The sequence below is a fragment of the Zosterops lateralis genome, assembly GCF_965231275.1.
Source record: "Zosterops lateralis genome assembly, chromosome: 3".
NCBI classification, from domain to species: Eukaryota; Metazoa; Chordata; class Aves; order Passeriformes; family Zosteropidae; genus Zosterops; species Zosterops lateralis.
This window is the reverse complement of record NC_139764.1, coordinates 35,150,835-35,170,838: the sequence shown is the minus strand read 5'-3', so window position 1 is coordinate 35,170,838 and position 20,004 is coordinate 35,150,835. Positions and strand designations below refer to the sequence as shown.

General features: G+C 35.6%; 1 protein-coding gene across 1 annotated transcript in view; it reads left to right on the top strand.

Annotated features, from left to right (window-relative positions):
- Positions 1–20,004, top strand: part of STRN (striatin) — a gene marked incomplete at its 5' end in the record, with an annotated part of 68,306 nt that overhangs the window by 19,135 nt on the left and 29,167 nt on the right. Inside the window, 5 exons of the mRNA XM_083855961.1 lie at positions 814–887; positions 3,860–3,938; positions 5,706–5,870; positions 16,969–17,104; positions 18,938–19,073. Coding sequence (XP_083712087.1) covers positions 814–887; positions 3,860–3,938; positions 5,706–5,870; positions 16,969–17,104; positions 18,938–19,073 — 590 coding nt within the window. The remainder of the gene's footprint in view (positions 1–813; positions 888–3,859; positions 3,939–5,705; positions 5,871–16,968; positions 17,105–18,937; positions 19,074–20,004) is intronic.

Genomic DNA, 20,004 nt, shown 5'->3' with positions numbered 1-20,004 from the left:
AATCTTGAAAAACTTACATGTGCATGTGTAATACTGTACTACTGTGTGTTATTTGTATTTAAAAGTCTATACATACTCAGTCTTTAGGATGAATCTTTTAAAACTAAAAAGTATTTCCATTTTTTTTTTTTTTTGTAGCAACTCTTGTTTTCATTATATGGCATGGTTTGTGAGGCTTATTACATTAGACCTCCTGAAGGCTAAATGTTTTTGGAAGAAAGTCTCAATTTTTGCACTTGATCAAAAGTGGTGACAGACCTAGCAACTTTGAGAGAAACTGGTGTGGGTGAGCTGTCATTGCTAAGTCTTGTTTAGAACAGATCTAACTGAGGGCTTGCTGCTCTTGGAGCACAGCATTTCGAAGAATAAAACTAAAGTTGGCTTAATGGAGTGACAGGATGAGATATGAAGTAGATGGCACTGAACTGACATGAGTAGTAAAAATCTTTCATGGTGATGGCTAAAAAGGAAAGACTGGGGGGTTGGGAAGGGAAGCAGAAGAATTGCTCCTGTCCACAGGGAAGGAACCTTTTCTGTAGCAAGAGCATTTTGTAAAATCTTCAGTGAACTGCTCTGTATTTCCTCAGTATTCACTGTGCAATTACATGTAACCCTTAGAAAAAATATTTGAATAATGTATCTGAATATGGTACAAAATTATGTAACTGAAGTCATGGTAAAATTATTTGGTTTGTTTTGTTCCTAGCCTAGAAGAACAGTGTGGTTTTTCAAATGAAAACAGGTGACGTGTTTAGACACATCCTTTAAATGTACTAAGAGATTTTTTTTTTTTTTTGTTTGGTTTCCTTTCAGGGCTAAATACCACAAATTAAAATATGGCACAGAACTGAATCAGGGAGATATGAAGCCACCGAATTACGATTCTGGTAAGAATTTATTGAGAATGAGTTTATTACTGGAATAAAAGCTTAACTGTGTTATGTGCAAATGCTGAATTGATAGTATTGATAAAATAAGTCTCTTCATGGAGCAGTGAGAATAGAGATAATTAATAAAGCCCATATTTTACTCTTCTACAATTAAAAATACATGCTAGTGCTCTGAGTCTATTAATAAATCAAGTTAGTTTATTTTTTTAAAAAAATCCAAACCCAAATGAGCAGACTGCTCTTGGAGAGAGTAGTTTTTCTGTCCCTTAGTGATGTGTATGGATATTTTAGAACAGGATGATACGAGATTCATAGCAATAGAATCCTCTTATCTCTGGATAATTCTTCTGAATGAAATATGTAATTCATAATTTTTTCTGTTCAATTACTTCAGTGGTATTCCAGGAAAAAAATAATTGAAGTGCATATTAGACGTAAGTGAGAGTTTTTGAATAGGAGATTTCTCTGCAGAATTCAAATGATGGCTGGGAGATGCATTTAGCTAACTTCAGTTTTTTGTTTTTGTCTCTGGAAAGCTGATTTGTTTTCATCTCCTACTTCACACAAATACATTTAAGCACTGAACTGGGGAAAGTGAGAGTTTAAATTGCTTCCTTTTATCACTCCATCTCTCTATCCTTTCCTCTGGGGGAAAAAAATATAAAAAAGAGGTACAAAGATCTGGCTATAGGCCAAGCCATTGAAAAAATAGGTAGTGTTTTTTGTGTCTCAGTCTCCTGATGGTTCTACTACAATGGAATTGGAACTACCTATATGTAAAGGCAGAGCATAGAATGTGTGCAGATCTCATCTCTGTCACTTGGTTTGTGGAGGGGATGGTCTATTTGACTGTCATGGTGATTTCTTCCTTCATTGAATTTAGAGGGTCATTAAAAGACCCCAAATAAATGAAAAATCCAACTCCACACCTACTAGCAAAGCTTTACACCAGGCTTTTCTTGTCCAAGGTTTTAATGAATTTTTGAGAAATTTTATTTCATGCAATTATCAGCATTATTTCCATAACTGAAGAGATACTGAATTTAGTGCTGCTAAGTGGAAGACCTCAATCTATATGTGGACCTTTAGAAAACTTTGTCTTGATCATACCACGATCTTAGACAACCGTGGGGTTTTTTCATAATTTCTCAGGATGCAGCTACAGCATGTTGCTCCAGTTTCCAGCTGAGGAATGTAGTGTGAAGCCTGGCTTGCCCAGCAGAAGTCTAGACTGCCAAGTCAACATTGTGGAAATACTTTAGTTAAAATTCCATTATTCTCATTTATCCCATTGTATTCTATATATAGCTATCAGAAATGTGTATTTTTATTCTATATCAAATTGGGAATGATGACTTAAACTAGAAACTTTGTTCTAATGCTGTTTCAAAGTTGTTCTTGATAGATACTTAGGTTGTGTTTCTATATGTTCCCATCACCCTGTCCCTACCCAGTTGGTAGTAGTTCTTCCACATGGGTCCTTGTTTTCTTTATGATCTCTTGGCAAGTCTGTAACACAGTTTTAGAAAAAAGTTTTCAATCTCCTGGTAAAGGGACACTTCAAAAAATATACAAATTATCTATTTATACTATGTATACTATATCTTCTGCTATAATTTCCTCATAATGCAAGACTATTCATTCTTATCTGTAAACCACTGCTACTGCTAGGAGTTATCATTTTTGAGACTAAGCATGAGAGAATTCTTGCCTCTGGATATACTTAAAAGAACCTTCAGAAGAACAGGTTTTGCTTTCAAAAGGATTTTTCAGGCAGATTTACCTCAGTCATGTTATAATAATTATAGACTGAGCTTTGGTAGCTGTGCATTGGATCCAGCTGTATCCAGTTGTCATTGGAGAATGATTGTGCATTTGATTATTTCCTGTGGTTACTATTAAATAAATTTGTGAATATGAGATGTGTAAAATTCGTATGTCTCTCCTTGCATGTGAATTCTGATTAGTGTTTTGATAGCTTCTCTAGGTAGGTTGTGGGGCTTTTTTGTGTAGTGTTAATTGAGTTGTTTAAAGGTAAATGACTTCCTGATGAGAATAATTCCATGTCACATACCAAGTCACTCATAGGACTATACTATACCACAGGTTTTTCTGGTTCTTAAGTCTTGTTTACACAGGAAGTTTGTTCATCCTTCAGTGTTTGGACCACAAGGTTTTCAAGTTTCATAGAGGCTTTCATAGATAATAAACCAAGATCTTTTATCTTGGGAAGCATGTACATCTCCCTGAGGAGAGGAAAAAAACCCACCATCATGGGCTGTGAAGCTACATATGGAATAAACATGTAGCTGTTGGTTGCCACATTCTAATAGTTTTCTTAAGAGAACAGAGAACAGCCACATGTGGTTTGGGGGTTTTTTGGGGTGAGTTGTGGTTTTTTTGTTTTTTTTTTTAACATTTGGTTACAAATTTATGGTTGGGGAAAACGTGATGAAATTTTTTCAACAACTTTTCAGGTTAAAAAATGATCCCTATTGTTTGTTTATTTGTTTCTACAAAACTAATACAAATAAGGATAAAATTGATGTAAGTAGATCTGCTGATTTATGTTGAACTGTCAAATATTAAGGAAATTGGGAAGTTGTAAACCAATATCATGCTGCAGTTAGCAGTTAAAGATACTTGTATTCAGACTTAATGTGAGCAGCAATTATCTTGGAAGGCCAAAGCAAAAATTGGGCTGTAGACTGACTGTCACTATATGCCCCTAAAGGAGTTAAGAACTTGCTTTCATAGAGTAGAATGTACTTGGAAATCTTTGTGTATATAGTACTACAATAATGTGGTGTGTGCATTTTTTTTTTCTCCGTTCATTATTTGAACTTTGAATTTTGTTATTAAACAATTCCTAATCATTTTAAGGCAGATCACATTTGCCTTTTCAAGTGGATAGGCATCTTTTAGCAGGTAGGAAAAGGAAAAAAATGTAATAAAATAATCTTTTTCAGATGAAGGGAATGAGACAGAGATTCAGCCACAACAGAACAGTCAGCTAATATGGAAACAAGGACGACAGCTGTTAAGACAGTAAGTGTTGGAAAAATACTGAATGCAAAGAATGAATCAGCTAATGAAATATGATGGTGATGGTATTTGATTTTTTTTCATTTATATTTTACTGAAAGACAAGTTTTTACTGAAAGACATGTGTGATGGAGTTCATTGAGCTTCTGCGTTACTTTTCCTTGGGTTTTGAAAAATTTTAATATTTCATAACTTGAGATGAGAAGCCTTGTCAAGTCACAAACACCTGATTTCATTTACTTTTCTTTCACTGAGTATAATCAAACAAACTGCTTGGGAGAACAGTAGGTCATGACACTTTGCAATTAAAAAGCAAAAGACACAAGTAATTCTGCTAAGAGCTGTGTAAAATAAAAACAGCTAGGATTGGAGAAGGAAAAGTTTTATTTTGGCTTGCACAAGTTGCAGAAAATACTAACATCCAGAAGGTTAGACTAGATGTTTTTTAATTCTCTGTTCATCTCAATGAAACAAATGTCTGTTAATCTAAATTAATTTTTGAGTTTTGATCATAATAATTAAATTAATGGCCATGGTATTTGCTGTGTTACAGAGGATTAAATGAGAGGATACTGAGACTGTAAGGATGGTCTGGAACTTATATTAAGAGGCCTTTTTTCCAAGGAGTTGTACAAAAGTTAAATTAATTGGATGGCTTGTACAGACAGAGCTCAGATTTTTGCATGCATGTTGAATAAATGTAAATAGAGTGGTCTTGACTTGAATCAGTGATTTTGAAGACAAGCCATTCCTTCTCAGCGTGGTTCATACAAGAGTGACACAGTCCCGAATACAGAGTGCGTATTACTGACAGACTCTGTTTCGCATAGGTGACTTGTTTGATTTTTCTATAGCAAGCAATCAGTATTTTTCTCCTAATGTGGTTATGTGGATGATATTGTTAAATAGTTGGAGAAGAATGTTCTTGCAGGAGAAGTGCGTGTCCCTGATTTGTAACAGCTGTCACTGTAAAAAAAGCATTTTTCTTCTTCAGAGTTGTCTAGAATATTGACAATTTAATCAGTTCAGTGCTATTAACTCCATGTTCTAGAAGGAAGGACACAAACCAATTTTTACTTTTTCTTTTTTAAATTGTTATTTCCCTCATGTTTCTCTCAAGGGCAACATGTCATATTGATGAAAGGGCCAACTTTAAGACTACAGAGCCAACTTTAGGCTGTGAGGTTTTCGTACAAGGATTTTTGCTGTTCAGTCTTTATAAGGAAGAATTTTTGCAGATCCATTGCAGAATAAGGGAAAGGCAAGACAACGATTGTATCAAGCCTAGTCTATCATAAATAACAACTTTTACTAATAGCCATGGCTATAGAATTTGGTTTTTGTTCTCTGATTTCTAGGCTTCTAATAATGTTTACATATCTTGTGCTTCTTGTATCTAGTTTCCAAGTGTCAAAGAATAAAATGACCATGGTTGTGCATGCAACCATGGTGGTTTTAATAAAGCAGTTTCAAATATTTTAATTGAAAGTGCTTTTCCATCCATTTTAGTAAATGAATGAATAACGTATTGTATAACCTCTGACTGCCAGGCTCTCTGATTTTTTTTTTCTCAGTGACTGTAGAGGCTGGTACTGCAAGAGGCGATCCCTCTGCAGCTGGTACAGGATGATTTACAAGCATGTTTCACTAGCTCAGCACCGTGCTTTGCTAAGCTGAGGGATTGAGGATGAGTTCAGGGAGAAGTTTTCATTTCATGTGCTGCAGAAGTGATATGTACAGAGAAGATTAGCATGAGTTCTCTTCCTACAGGTATCTACAAGAAGTGGGCTACACTGACACAATACTGGATGTGAAATCAAAACGAGTGCGAGCTTTATTGGGCCTCTCGAGTGATGCTTCAGAAAAAGAGAACAGGAATCAAGAGCCAATGGTAAATGGAACAGAGGGCCAGATTAAAGAGAACGCAATGATCGGGTAAGCATTGAGATGACTTTGTTATTGTTCTGCATAAATGCACTTAGTGGTGTTGAACAAAATTTTTGTTTGCTGAGAAGATTTCAGGATTTTTCCCCAGTTCAAGATTAGAGCAATTCTAACTAATTTTATTAAATTAAGCAATAAGTATGGAAGTAATTCTTTAGATCCATATCTTAAAAGCACCATAATTTTTTTTCCATTTAGATGGCAGCAGTAAGTCAAATCAAGCCTCTTCTGAGATATGATTGCTAAGTGTTTAGAAGTCAGTGTTGTTTCAAGTTAATGGTTGGTTCGTATTGCTGGACACTTACTTAACTGTGTAGGTTACAGGCTTTGCTCTTCTGGTCTGTGCTGACTATGATATGATAGTCTATACAAGAGAGGGATTTTTTTGGCTAAATCTGAAAAACAAAGTCACTCATTACATTCTGAGTCCTGTAGGTTTTTGGTTTTCTACTGATGCATAGACTTATGTAGATGTGACTGAAATGTAAGGTATTAATTTCTGTGTTTTAATATTTCTAATACTATTTCAAAGACAGTAAAATCTTGTTCTTACTTCTTCTCTTAAGTAATGTTAAAGCTTGAGGCTTTTTTTCCATTTCTTCTCTTTTCCATGCAGAGTTAAAAAAGAAAAAAAAAAAGTAAGTTAACTCTAAAGAAAAGCTCTGTTTGTTCTTGTTTTTGATATTATAGTTGCAAAACTGGAAAAATAATGAAAATTACGAAGAAATGTAGGAAAAGTAGATGAGGTAGCTATTTCAGTAGTAGCACAACTTTCCTCAGAAATCCTCACTCTTTTTTCTTTTCTGTATTCATGGGGCAAAATTCAAGACCTTTATTTTCTTACACCTAATGCTGTATGTATGCATCCTATCTTCTAAAAAGCTTTTGTAAGATTTCGTTTATACCCTCCTGACAGCTGCAGCAACTTCAGGCCAACAGGTTACACAAGGGCAGAAGTTCATTCTTATGTAATTAAATATAATGCTGTGAGATGGAAAACTTGAATATGTGAGAAAAACTGCAGACTACTAAAATATATTGTGTTGCTACATAGTTGACAAGTCATGTTGTTTATGTACAGCAGCTTTGTTTTGAAGAACAAGGAATGCTTGGTAGCTTGCAGTAACAGTTTTGGTTTGATTTCTGGTGAAGGGGAAGTGTGTAAATAATGCTTCTCCTCTTACACTTCCAAATTTATTTACGTGTATTTACATAGTTTTGAAAAAGGTGGATATCTGTATAAGGTAGTTACTTGATGGATGAAATACTGGGACCGTGGTTTTGATATAGCAGTTTTGGATATATTTGTATTTCTTTCCTATCTGCTTGGTTTTGGGATAGATCTGACATTAGGTTTAACACTTCGTAGTTTACCCCCTGGCTGAGGATATTCACTGATGGAGAAAAATAAATTCCCTTCCATTGTGGCTGTAAAAGCTTGTCAGCTGCAAGGCTGGTCAGGCTGTACACTTTGAAAAACTGTTTTTGCTTGTGATGCCTGAGATGGCAGACTGCATTACAGAGCTTAGGCAAGTGTTTTGATAACATAATGAACAAGAAGGGACTGCAGGGCTTTACAGTGGAAAAATACTTCATGGTTCTTGTTCAACGTAGTCATATCAATCTTTATTGGGTGATTTTGAATTTCTGGATGTCCACTGAGATCTCCCTCACTGGAAGGAAAAAGTCAGGATTGTACTAGAATTCCTTGATCAATCTAGGTACAGGACTACCTCTCAATGCTGCAATTCTTCTGGGTGCGTCACTCACCTTCTTTCAACTGCATCATTACTTTTGTCTGAGATTTCAAAGTGCAGCTTTGTGGTAAATGTAAAATCAGAAATAAGCTCATTTTTACCTGTTACCTGTCTCTTGTAATGCCAGCATTACTTCAGCTTATATAGAACAGCTTCTCTTTGAAAAATATAGCATTGAATAGATGACACAGGTCTAAGGCACATGGATGCCACTCCTGAACTCAGGATGTTACTCCTGAACTCAACTGAAATTTTTAGTGAGTGTTTGAAAACCTAATTCAGCACTTTCCTACCTGGTTGGCAGAACTAGGAAAAAATTTAGGTGACTCAGGTAAATTCTGGCTTAAAGTTGAGGAAGGTGCATCCTTGGAAGCAACCTCACCAGTGCTAGGCTGCTTACTGTGAGGGCCAAAGGACTGGCAGTTCCTTTAGCAGCCTCATGTTATTCCTTGTGTGCATGTAAAATGAAAAATGGATTTGGGCTACAGCAGGCTTTTGCAGTCAGAAGGAGTGCAATGAACAAGTGTCTGCAGTTTGGTAGAAGAGGAAAGTTATGGTGAGAAATTGGAAGAACAAGAAACCAAACAAAACACTAGTGCAATTCCAGGAAGTTTAAGAGCATATGTGAGAGTTTGCCAGGACCATGAGACATTGGGTTAGTTGCAGACTAAAATGCAGACTGAAGGCTCTCTGTGTCTGTATGGGTACAGTGAAACTCCTCATAGGAGAAAGCTTTGTTATCACCAGAGAAGCCTATGAACTGCTCAAGCCAATGCAGTTTGGCAGATTTTCTGGTTCAAAACACATAATGAACATTGATGTCAAATATCTGCTAGGAAGTCTGAGGGCACTGGTCAACCTGAATATGGTTTTGTTACATTTAAAGAGCAGAGCACTGGGCAGAAAGTGATGCATGAAAATGGATGTAGTCTAACAAGGAATACACCTCTGTTGAAGTGAGAAAAGACAGCTCATAGCGTGTTTGATCTTTGAAGAACATAATAAGTACCCAGTTGAATCTGTGCATTTTAAGTCTGTGTTTTAGAAAACTGTTTACTTGGAATGAAAAATGTGAGAAGTAGAGTACTGGACTGGAGTAAAGAGAAACCTTGGGGATGAGAAATGCTAAAGACAAATCAATAGGAGTTTGGAAAGAATGTGGATGAATGTGATGAAGATAATGTACAATAGAGGGGAAAATCGTACAGTGAAAACCCAGAAGGAATATGGATTTAATGATGCATTTCCAGAATAGGAAAGTGGAAGGCACATTAGCTTTTAATTTCCTTAAAGATTTCTCCATATAGCAGTGTAAATTGAAAAAAGAACAGATTGGCTCAACTGCCTTCTGTACAACTGAACACTCATGTGATAAATTCCAAAGAAAGGAAAAAGATGGTATTTGATGCTTTTATGCTGCCATATGGTTATCTCTTTGAGAGGAGAGAGGGAGTAATGGCAGTAGGAAACAAAATCCTTTATGTGTTCATTATTTGTTTGGTAGTCAAAACCAATACTTTCTTACTGAAATGAAAGTGGTGAAGCACATAATAAATTAGTATTGCAAAAAATTCCAGGGAAAGAATGAAGGAGCTGATCTATTTCTCAACACAGTCTGATTTTAGCAGTTTGTGAGTGTATATTAATCTGTGCATAGTGCTTGTTGCTGCTACTCAGCCTGCCTATGAAATACCTCTGTGACTTGCTCTGACTGTGGAAACCCACATTTTTCTTACTTTTTAATATTTTTAATGCCTTTGATTGTTTTAAAGATAATTCCTGGCATTTTTCCTCTGACCTTGGGGATGTGTGAAATGTATACTTCATGGTGGATAGGGAGGACATTTTTCCTCTCTTCAGCTTATTACAGCTTTTACAGATTTAAAAGTTTTTTGTTACTGCAGCACTTGCCCATTATATGAGTTATATCTTGTTGTATGTCCTTTATACTTATTTGAACAGCCAAGGTTTGGACATTCAGTGTTTGGGATACCAACACTGAGTTGACTCTTTTTGTGGGTAAGACTAGTGAGAATGGGGTGATTATTGTGAAGCTGATGCTATTTGCTTTGGTAGGTAGAAGCATATGATGGTTAATGTGTGCAAATGCTTAATACAATAATATTAATTTGCAGCAGAGAATATGTAACTTGAATTCTGCTAGGCTCTAGTTATTTAAAAAATTGCTGTCTGGTCCCTCAGAACATAGTTTTGTATATCCTAAATGACTGCAGTTAGATCATAGAAGTTCCCCTTCCTTTGGTACAGTGATGAATAAACTGCTATTATGTGACTCTGTTTTAAGCCAAATCAGTTTCTCTTCATCCTCAGGTGAAGTAGCCTCAGACTTTGTGTTACTAGCTGCTACTTGTGTGGCCAGACTTGTATTCTTACATTGCCTATTTATTTGCTGATGTACAGATCCTCTTGAAAACTTTAGCACTCAAGAAAGACATCATGTGGATTTTGAATGCATCCTGCAAGATTTTGAATCCATAAATGAAATGTTAATATGATAACGTGAGCTAGATATAGTCCTGTTTTCACTTATTTCATGGAATCTAAAAGGGAATCAGTTTTCAGTTTCTTCAATCAGCTCACTTGCATTACAAAAGATAAGTACCACTTGGCATGACTGGACTCAAAAATAGATACTAAAATAATAACCTCATAATAATGGTTTAAATTTCTAACACTTGCAGTGAGGGGAATGGGTGCTTTCCCCCAGCAAACTGAAACAGAAACGGAAGCTGCCTGCAAATGTAGCTTGTAGCCTTGAAAACATGAAAGTATTTAAATATGTTTAGCTCACTTATTATCTCATTTTTAGTAGCTTTATCTTACTGAGTGAAACCTAAACAGTTAAATTAGTTTACTTTCTTGAAGGTATGTATTTGACTACCATTTAGTACGAGTGGAAGCAAACACAATAAAGGAATAGAACTGGAAAGGAATGAGGATATACCAAACATATGTGTATATACATGCAGAGATAAGAATGTCAATATATAAAAACAGTATTGACTAGTTCTTGCTAAGGGTTTGAGCGTTAGAACTATAAATAGCCAATAGAAACTTCTTAAAGAAAAATGGTCCTGAGTGATATATCAGTCTCTCTCTGAAACTTATCTGCTGCCTTTTCTTTTCCTATTGAACTGCAAAGGGCTTCCACTGCCTATAGTTTACGTGAACAAAAAGGCATCAAACCTCAGCATTTGAGAGCAAATCTGAAGACCTTTTCAAAAATTAAATATTTTGAAAACTTTATCTTTCTGATGTGCAACAAGTCATTCCAACTGACACTTCAGTGAATGAACATCTTTGTATGCCAGGAGACCTTAATAACTCTTTTGCATCTCTAAATCCTATTAACACTGGCCCAAGTAATGAAAATGCTGCATACTGGCTGATAAATGTTGTTTGTTGACTAGCTTATAAAATGGTTTATTTCAGAAAATACTTCTGAATTTGTAAACCTCAGGTGATACCTGCCATGAAAAAGATTTCCAAAATAGTATGCAAGTACATGTTGAATTACTAAAAGGGAAAAAACCCAAACCAAACAGTAAAGGGAATAAAGCAAATAGATTTTGGATTTTTTTTTCACCTTTTTTCTGTTTCTCCCTGCCTCCATCTTGCAGTGACCTAATAGGCATTTTAAAGATACCTTGATTTAAGCCAGATCTGGACACTTTCAGCAGATGTACTAAAGCAGAAAAAAAAAAAGCAGATAAATTTGGGGTCTTATGTGAAGAAAGAAGTACAAATGGACCACACTTTTAATTGGCACCATTCTGTGGCTTAAGAGTTTGAGAGGTGCTTCTTGGAAATGTCACGTATGACTCAGAGTACAGAAGGAATGGAGAGAAAGAAGCAGAAGCTGTGCAGTTGGAGAGAGAGAAGCAAAAAGAGGGGAGGTGAATGGAGAAATAACTTACAAAAGTTACTCTAGTACCTCAAATAGAAGGTTATTTTTTATTTTTTATAAAGCTTGTTTGTTTGATATATGATAGTTAGCTGACTAGATCTGGCAAGAGAAGTGGTCCTTACTTTTTAAGTGTCATTCCTTTGCGATTCCAATTTATATCCAAACCATTTTGTAAGTGCTGCTTACCAGTTGTAATACATATTGCACTAGTTCTTGCATTGTGTGGTGTGAATTCATAAGAGATTTCAAAGGTTGTGACAGACTGTTAGCCTGGCCTGTGTTCATTGTGTGTAAATGTTGATGATTGTAAGTGTTCCGTAGTTCTGTATGTTATTTTGATATTTTCTGTGCTGCATTATGAGAGACATTACAGTGTTGAACATCTAATGAACTGTTCTTAAAGACACTCCTCATTTTCATGCATTTATTTAATGAGTACAGTTTGATAGAATTTAACTAGCCACATTGAAGAGACTGTTTTAAAACATGTGATAAGTAAATTCTGTGGGGAATTAATAAAACTTACAAAGACTATGCAGTAGCTATTTTGATAGTAGTAGGAAACAGAAACAAAGAAAATGGCTCAAGAAAAAGTATGGTAGAACAGCTTGGAATGCTGGGTCTCAACAGGTTCTTTCCAGCTGTACAAGCTCCCAGGAACATTTCTCAGCCTAAGCTGAACTTGTATTTATTTAACTTTATTGTGGTATTTCTTCCTGCTTCTGAATTTATCAATAAAATCTTGGTTTTATTTAAGATAACTTGTGTATGTCTTGGATAAAATAAGCAAACAAAAAAGGCCTCTACTCTTTCCTTTGAGGCTGAGTAGGACAGAGGCAGTTAATGGCATTGTGATTGGATGGTTCATGGGAGAAGTTTGAGACTTTCCCTGGACATGACCATAGACTTTCCAGAGTTATTATCAACAGAGAAGGCAATGATAGAAATATAGATTGTGTTAGTTACAAAGAAAATCCATGTCTATAATGTGACTTTAGTTTAGGGTAAACTTGACTCTGCAATTTGAAATGTTCTGGATCATAGTGGGAGCAGGAAAGATATCATCAGCATGCTGTTTTAGTTTCCACAAAAAAACTTCACCTTGCCTATAGGTTATGGCTTCTGCATTTCACTCATTAAGAAACAGGATTTGTGTGAAGATCATGGATATTAAATATTGCGAGCAAATAAGTTCAGTCTGAACTTTATATTTTTTTAAAGCTGATACTATTTCAGTGTCAGAACCAACTGGATTTTTACACAAAACACTTGTCTTGAGCCATGTCACTGTTGAGCAGAAAATGAAGAGTTGGTGTTATGGCCTGCAGAGCCCAGCAGAGCCAGGCTTGCTTTATTTAAATAGTGTATGTGGAATATCCACAAATCCTATTTTTTTGATTTCCTGGGAAGGTGTTATTATTTTTAGTCTTAAAGGGGCCAAGGGGTTAACACAAATCTGAATAGTTGAACAGCTTGTAAAATACCAACTTGGGTCAGATTTTCACTGCCATCACAGCTGTGCAGAATTCTGTCAGCTTCTGTGTCAGAATTCTTCTCAGCTTCCTGAGGAGGAAAGCACTCAGATTTCAGTTTCATGCTACTTTAAAGGCCGTAAGTACTTCAGTTACCTTCCCATTTGTAACGAGAATTTTGTGTTTTAAACAGGAAAACATTTCTTATCTTTGGGAATCAGAAGTTCCCTGTTTCAAGAATGATATTCACAAAATCTGTGCACTGCCAATCCATTGTAGTAAGATGGAAAACCCAGCATATTTGTCTAGCTACAGTTGCCTTCTGGCAGTACTTTATTGTCATGCTCATGAGTAGTTACTCCTGTTGTACCTAATTGTGGGTAGGCTGGAGTAGCAGGGTAATCTCTCTGCCCCAAAGAATTTCCTGTCTACTTGGATAAGGCTACTGGAGAGAGGAGGATGTAATGGACAGAGTTAACAATATGTGATAGAAAATACAAGACTGTTTAAATGATTTTTGTTGGGTTGGTTGGGTAGGAGGTGTTGAGTCAACTGGGATGAGACCTTCAAGGAAAGAAGCCAAAGTTAGGTGCTGGAGAGAAAAGCATGCAAGAGTGCTATTGCAAAGTCCAGCTGGGGAAGAAGCAGTGGGAAAGAGATTCAGAATAAGCAGCAGAGGAGCACCAGGTTGAGAAGGCTCTGCCACTGTCTGGCTGCTCTGTGCTCTCTGCTTTGGCAGCTTCTGGTTTATTCTTCCCCAGCTGGTTTTCTTTAAACATTATGGCTGGGGAGGAAGGAAAAAGCTGCACCTAAGTTCTTGCACTTTGAAAATTGTGTAAGGAATTGTCCTTGTTGAGACTTTTTTAGGGGTTTTGGTCTATCTTTATTTGCAACAGGCCCTGAACCTTGCTGTAGTCTTGCTTTACTTGTGCTTGTAATACCACAGTTTGTATCATTGCCCCCTTTTGGAACTTGATTCTATTGATTTTTTTTTTGAAAAATACTTGAAGCTACAAAAGCCCTGGAAATGTCGAATTGTGTTTCTTTTTCTAAAATAGAATTTAAAGTTAGTTGTTTTACTACTCTATCTCTGAATATATTTTTGCCCCTTCTGCTTTTTTATGTTGCTTTGTGAATGACCACCTAAGAGAAAAAAACCAACCAGATGGAAAATTAATGAAACAAGCAAGCTTGAAATTGCCATCAAAGATCATAGTATAAATTAGCTAAGGCCAGACTTTTTTTTCAATACATTTTATGTTCTTCCGAAGTATTCATGCTGACAGCATTATCCAAAATGCGTTAAATTCATATGCTGCTAAGGGATGACAAATAGCTCAAATTATAAAATTACCTTTGATTTGACTGCTAAAGTTTATTGGGGTACAGTATAGGGAATCAGCCTGCCTTGAAACTGTCTTCCTGTAGAACCTTTGAGTAGTTTAAATATTCTTTCTCTTCTGTTTTCTTTTTTTGGTTCTTAAGAATTCTTTCTTGGAAGTTGTGTCTTAGCACAGATAATCTGTGGCACTGTACTGACTGTACATTTTTGTACTGTGCAGGAGTTTTGAAATACATGATTAATAACCTAACATGGTTTCCCATTGCTTGTGATGCCCATTTACCCTCCCCACATAAGTGCAGATGCATTATTAGATGAATATATCCTGCCCACTAAAATGTGTCATAGTTAATAGGATATTTGAAATCAGAGCAGTTAATCAAAAGATATAACCTCTTTTGATAGTCACTTTGAACTTCAGTGTGAGAGAGACAGGTTTAAGAGCAAATGAGTACAGAGCCAAGTCTGGTATGAATTACTGCAAATACTTGGATGGATAGAAGGATATCTGTTTCTTAATAGTAAGTTCTCTTGATTAAAATTTTATATTCCATGTTTGGTATTAGTTCATACACTGCTGTTTGCTGGAGTATGTCTGATAATTGCTATTACAGATCATCAGCCATAGTGTTTTTACATGGCAAAATACAGAGGAATAAAAACAGAAATAGTTGTGGTTAGATTTTTTCATCAAATAAAAGTAGACATGGACTCTCAGAATTTGCTGAAACTCAAGAAGTGAGGCAAATGAAGCATGTTACAAGTTTGTCTTATGAAGATTTTTCTGCTGGAAACAGCATGGTAACCATACTGAATGATTTCTGTGAAAATGTACAATATTACTACAGATTCGTGAGGTGTTATAGGCTGCCAAAGTAGTAATTACTTGAGGAAAAATAAAAATAATACAGAATGTTTTCAGATTTGTCATAGAAACAAGGGTCACAATACTGCAGGAAGCAGGGTAAATCTAAAACATGCTTGAGATTGTTCTTATCTAAGTTAAGATCTGGAAGAGTGGAAGGAATATTCTTGGAAAAAACAGTGACCATGAAAACATACTGTACATCATGGTGTATTATGCTGCTGTGTATGCAGAATTTCTAGTGGCAAGTGAAATTTGTATTGGTATTTTTTGGGTGATAAAGGTGAGTAAATGAAAAATAAGTAGAGTAGCAAATTGTCATAATGAAATGCAGATGTACTGGGGCTATGAAGAAGCCACTTCTGCTGATGTCATGTAAGAATAGAACTGCTTGAGCAGAGACTGTGCAAAGACTGTGCGCTGCTTATCATGCCTTGTTACACATCAAAGCTTTTGCTTGGGTGCTGTAACAGACCTTTGGAAAGTGTAATGACGAAACTTTGGAGTAAGTGTGTGATGGACAGATGATCCAGTGTTCACACTGCAGGGAGTTTACAAGGCCCTACTGTAAAGGTGTGTTAGCTGATTGAACCTTTTGAAAAGGTTAGCAGAAGCAAGGCACTTGCTGGCAGTAAGGGTGACTGCACAAGACAATTTAGAGCTACAGCTCTGAAAAGAGAGAGGGGGCGACTTCTGCTGTTTCAGTGATTGAAATCAAGATGACGTGCATTTAGTGATGAACTATGAAAAACTGACTACTGATTAAAGGTAAGAAAACAGTAAAGCTTGTCTTCACTCCTGTAAAGCCATCTAAAGAATGTACTGGGTTCTACTGGATGTAACAATTAAAAGTGAATACTACTGTAACAATTAAAAAGGAATAAATTTTGTTCACCGCTGTATCTTTCAGGAGTTGATGGAGAAGTGCATCTTCTGCATAGAAAACAGAGATCCTGTTGATGATTTTAGGACTGCTTTATCTGTACTTTTGTCAGAGTTCTAATAATTGTTACAGTCCTGTTTCTTGGATTCTTCCTCTTCAGTTGTTAATAGAACAACCTTTATGCTTCCTGTTCTGATGCACTGCCTAAATTTCTGCCAGTGCAGTCATAATTTTACCCAGTCGTCATTCATTTCCTTATTTGTTTGATGTAAATTGAAATATTACATAGTCATCAATTATATTTTCCCATTATATTATTTTATAGTGGTATATTTATCATGTCTTAAAAGCTCATGAATGATAGATCTAGAGTTTGATGTTTCCCAACAAGATAAGGAGTATCAGCTAGCAGGAGCAAAGTTTTCCTGTACCCTGATATGTGGGAACACAGCTTGGTAGCTGTGGCTCATATCCCTGTTGGTGAGGCTTTCAGTAATGGCATAGCAGTATTGATGTTGCTTTGAGCATGTGTCAGATGAATGTTGCTTTAAAATGCTTTTCAAATAAAAAATTGAAGTGTCTGTCCTAGTAATGGCAGCCATACTAAGAATAATTGTTGATTCTAATAAATAGGTTTGTTGGTTCTAATTGTACCGTTTATGTCTATTGTTTAGTTCTTTAGCCACAAGAATTTTTGTTTTTTAACAGTCCATTTTTACTTGTAGGCTTATTTTAGTCTTATATGTTGTTGGACATAATAATAGAGAATGAGTTAGTAATTGCAAAAGAGACTTCATTGTGATTTCTTTTGTCTCATAATGGTGGTTGTTGTTGTTGTTTAGGAAACCTGAATTGACTGACTCTGCCTCTCTGCTAGAGACCTTCAAGTTTCTTGAAAATGCAGCTGCAGACTTTAGTGATGAGGAAGATGAAGAAGATATTGAAGGAAGAGAGAAAACAATCATTGATACCGCAACAGTGAGTGGAAAAAATAATTGAAAAAGTTACGAAGAACAGAAAAAGTGAGATTAATGAGGTGCCTATAAGCAAAGTATATGACTGTGTATGTACACATGCAAATCATTAATGCATCTTTATGATGTTCTGTTCAAGCATGTGTGCATAAGAGGAATTATATATACATTTCTAAGTTTGTGCATACAAGTTATGCTTTGCCATCTTTATTGCTTTAAGTTAGAATAAATTTTTCTGAAATTGTCTCTTTACTATTCCATACTGACTAGTATTTTTGATATATACTGGAACACAATTTTTAAGGTATCAGATGTCCTTTTTTACAGTTCTCAGCTTAGTTTGAAGGTATTGTTCATAACGTTGCATGTCAATAATTATTATTGAATATTTATTAAAAACAATTTATGCTTAAAATGACTTGTAAAAATTTGTCTTAGAGTACTGAAATACACTTGTATTTATAGCTTGTGGAAGGAAGAAGTGTAACTGGAAGAACTGTAATTTAGTTAAGAAATTTTTTTGTTTGTTCAGTTGAATGCCTTAGCCTCACTCATGATCTATACTTTGCTATATGATTTGTTCATATGATCACATAGATACATACAGTCATCATTCTTCTTTAAAATTAACATTTATTCAGTGAATTTGGTTTCCTAAAAATTGAAGCAGATACGAGATGATGGATGTGATTGTTTTTATGGTAGTTTTAAGAATTACACTAAAAACCCAATTAGTTTTATGGCATTTTTAAAGGGGATCTTTTCAGATCTTACCTGTCATTCATGGACTGTGAACTAATGTCTGAGACTCTTCTGTTCAGTCCTGTATAATACAGTATGTTCACTAAGCCTGCTGAAGAAATGAAGCTTGAAGTTTAGAATGGCTTTAGGTTTAGAAATTGGTTCACTGTATTTAGAGGAAATACAGTTACTCATCCTCACGAGCTGTGGGATATTGGACTATGTATTGAAGTCTTCACAGACTGACCCTTAGCAAGGTTCCAAGTCAAAACATTGTGATTGATGTAAATTTTCTATTTCTGTAGAAATAAAAATTATGGTATGGTTTTCATGTGTTGTGGTATCAGCTTACTAGTTGATCAAATAACTGCAAACAATCTAGTTCATTTTAACTATTGAGGGGAAAGTAAATTTTTTGTAGAAAACTTAAAATGAAATTCTTCATTAAAACATACATTTTTTTTCTTTTACCAGAATTTGCTTTTGAATCTGAGAGGGAATTGCAGTTTAAACATGAAAAACAACATGTTTAGATAGTGATAACACCTGAGAAAGCATTCAGAGTGGAATGACTTATGAAGTCTAAGAAAATCAGTTCTTGTGGGGTTTGGGGATGGTTTATTTGTTTCCTGGAGTTGTGTCTTGGTCCACATAGAGAATGATTTCAGAATTTAAAGTTAGGCTATTTTTAGAGAAGCAAAATGAGTTTGGTTTTGCTGAAGTCTTTTCTATGGCACTCTTGGGTTTTTGTTTGTGGCTTTTATGTGTTTTTCAAAATTTTTTTAAGAGAAAGTTTGTATATTCAAATATTAAAGAAAAAGATAGTGGTGGTATAGGTTAGTGTAGGTTCATTAGGCACATGATTGATTATTGATGGTCACAGGAAGAAAGAGTTACACACGAGTTACATTTTCACTTAAAAGTTTGAACAAAGTCTGCATAGTATTCCAAATTTGCTTATTAATGTGTACTTTTCTGCTTCCTCTTCAACTTCCTGTTTGGATTTTGTGTAGAGGACAAGACAGTACTGCTTGGGTTAAAAATGTGTTTATAACTTAATTTAGCTTTTTTTTCCCTGTCCTTTCTGACCCTTTAGATTGTAAGGAAAAGAGTGCTATCTGACAGCAGTGAAGACAGAGATACAGAGGAAGCTTTGAAAGAGTTTGACTTTTTGGCTACCTCAGATGATGGTGATGGGGAATCGAGAAGTTCGGGAGATGGAACAGACTGGGGTAAGGAAATTCGATGGATCATACCAGGAGAAAAAAAAATGTGCTAAGAATATATTGTGAGTTCATTGAATGTGATCTCTCTCAGGATCACAGCATCTTTTGATTATTTCCAGTATTTCTATTTCTATATTATTATCAGTAAATAGTTGGCAGACTGAAGTCTTCTTGATATAAATATTCTCTTTTTTTGCACACTGCTTTAATATAAAAATTCTTCAAGGTTTTTGCCTCAGGTAATTTTTCCTTTTCTTTAATTCTAAGGCAGATAGAATTTAAATTTTATTAGTGGTATTTCAATGTATCTTTCCAGTGACCCATGCACATGAAGGCTCTGATAAAGCTGTATTTTACAGTTATGGTGTGAAAGTTATTTTGTCATCTTTGCTTTCTCCCACTTTGATGCAGAGAGTAATGTGAGCCTTAAATCCAAATTAGTTGTACTCTTATTGTGGGTTAGTAATTTAGTTAATATGAACTCTTCAGTTGCTCAAACTTTCTTTCATAATTTAGCAGAACAATATATCTTTAAGTCCACCAGTAATAGAGAGACATTTCATCAACTGCTCTCTGTCCTTTGAGGTTCATGTCCTGCAACCCAGATTGCCACCGTCCACTTTACCTTGACGTAATTATTCTGCCTAAACCCTCAGTATAGAGAAGGGGAGGAAGAAGAGAACGGATTAAATATCTTTATGGGAAGTTGTTTCCTATTTAAGCTGCTCGGGAAAGTCTTAAGGATGAGTGGACACAGCGGGAGCTGTTGAAGATGATGGGAAATAATTGAGCTTTATAATGGAGCTGCAATTGTGACAGAGTGATAAAACCATGGTAGCTGTGGCTCTCGCATGAGCTGTTGGCTCCAGGATGCTGCATTTCACTGCAGCCATGTCCATCTCCTGGTTGGACTCTGAGTTACTGTTTAGTGGGGTGT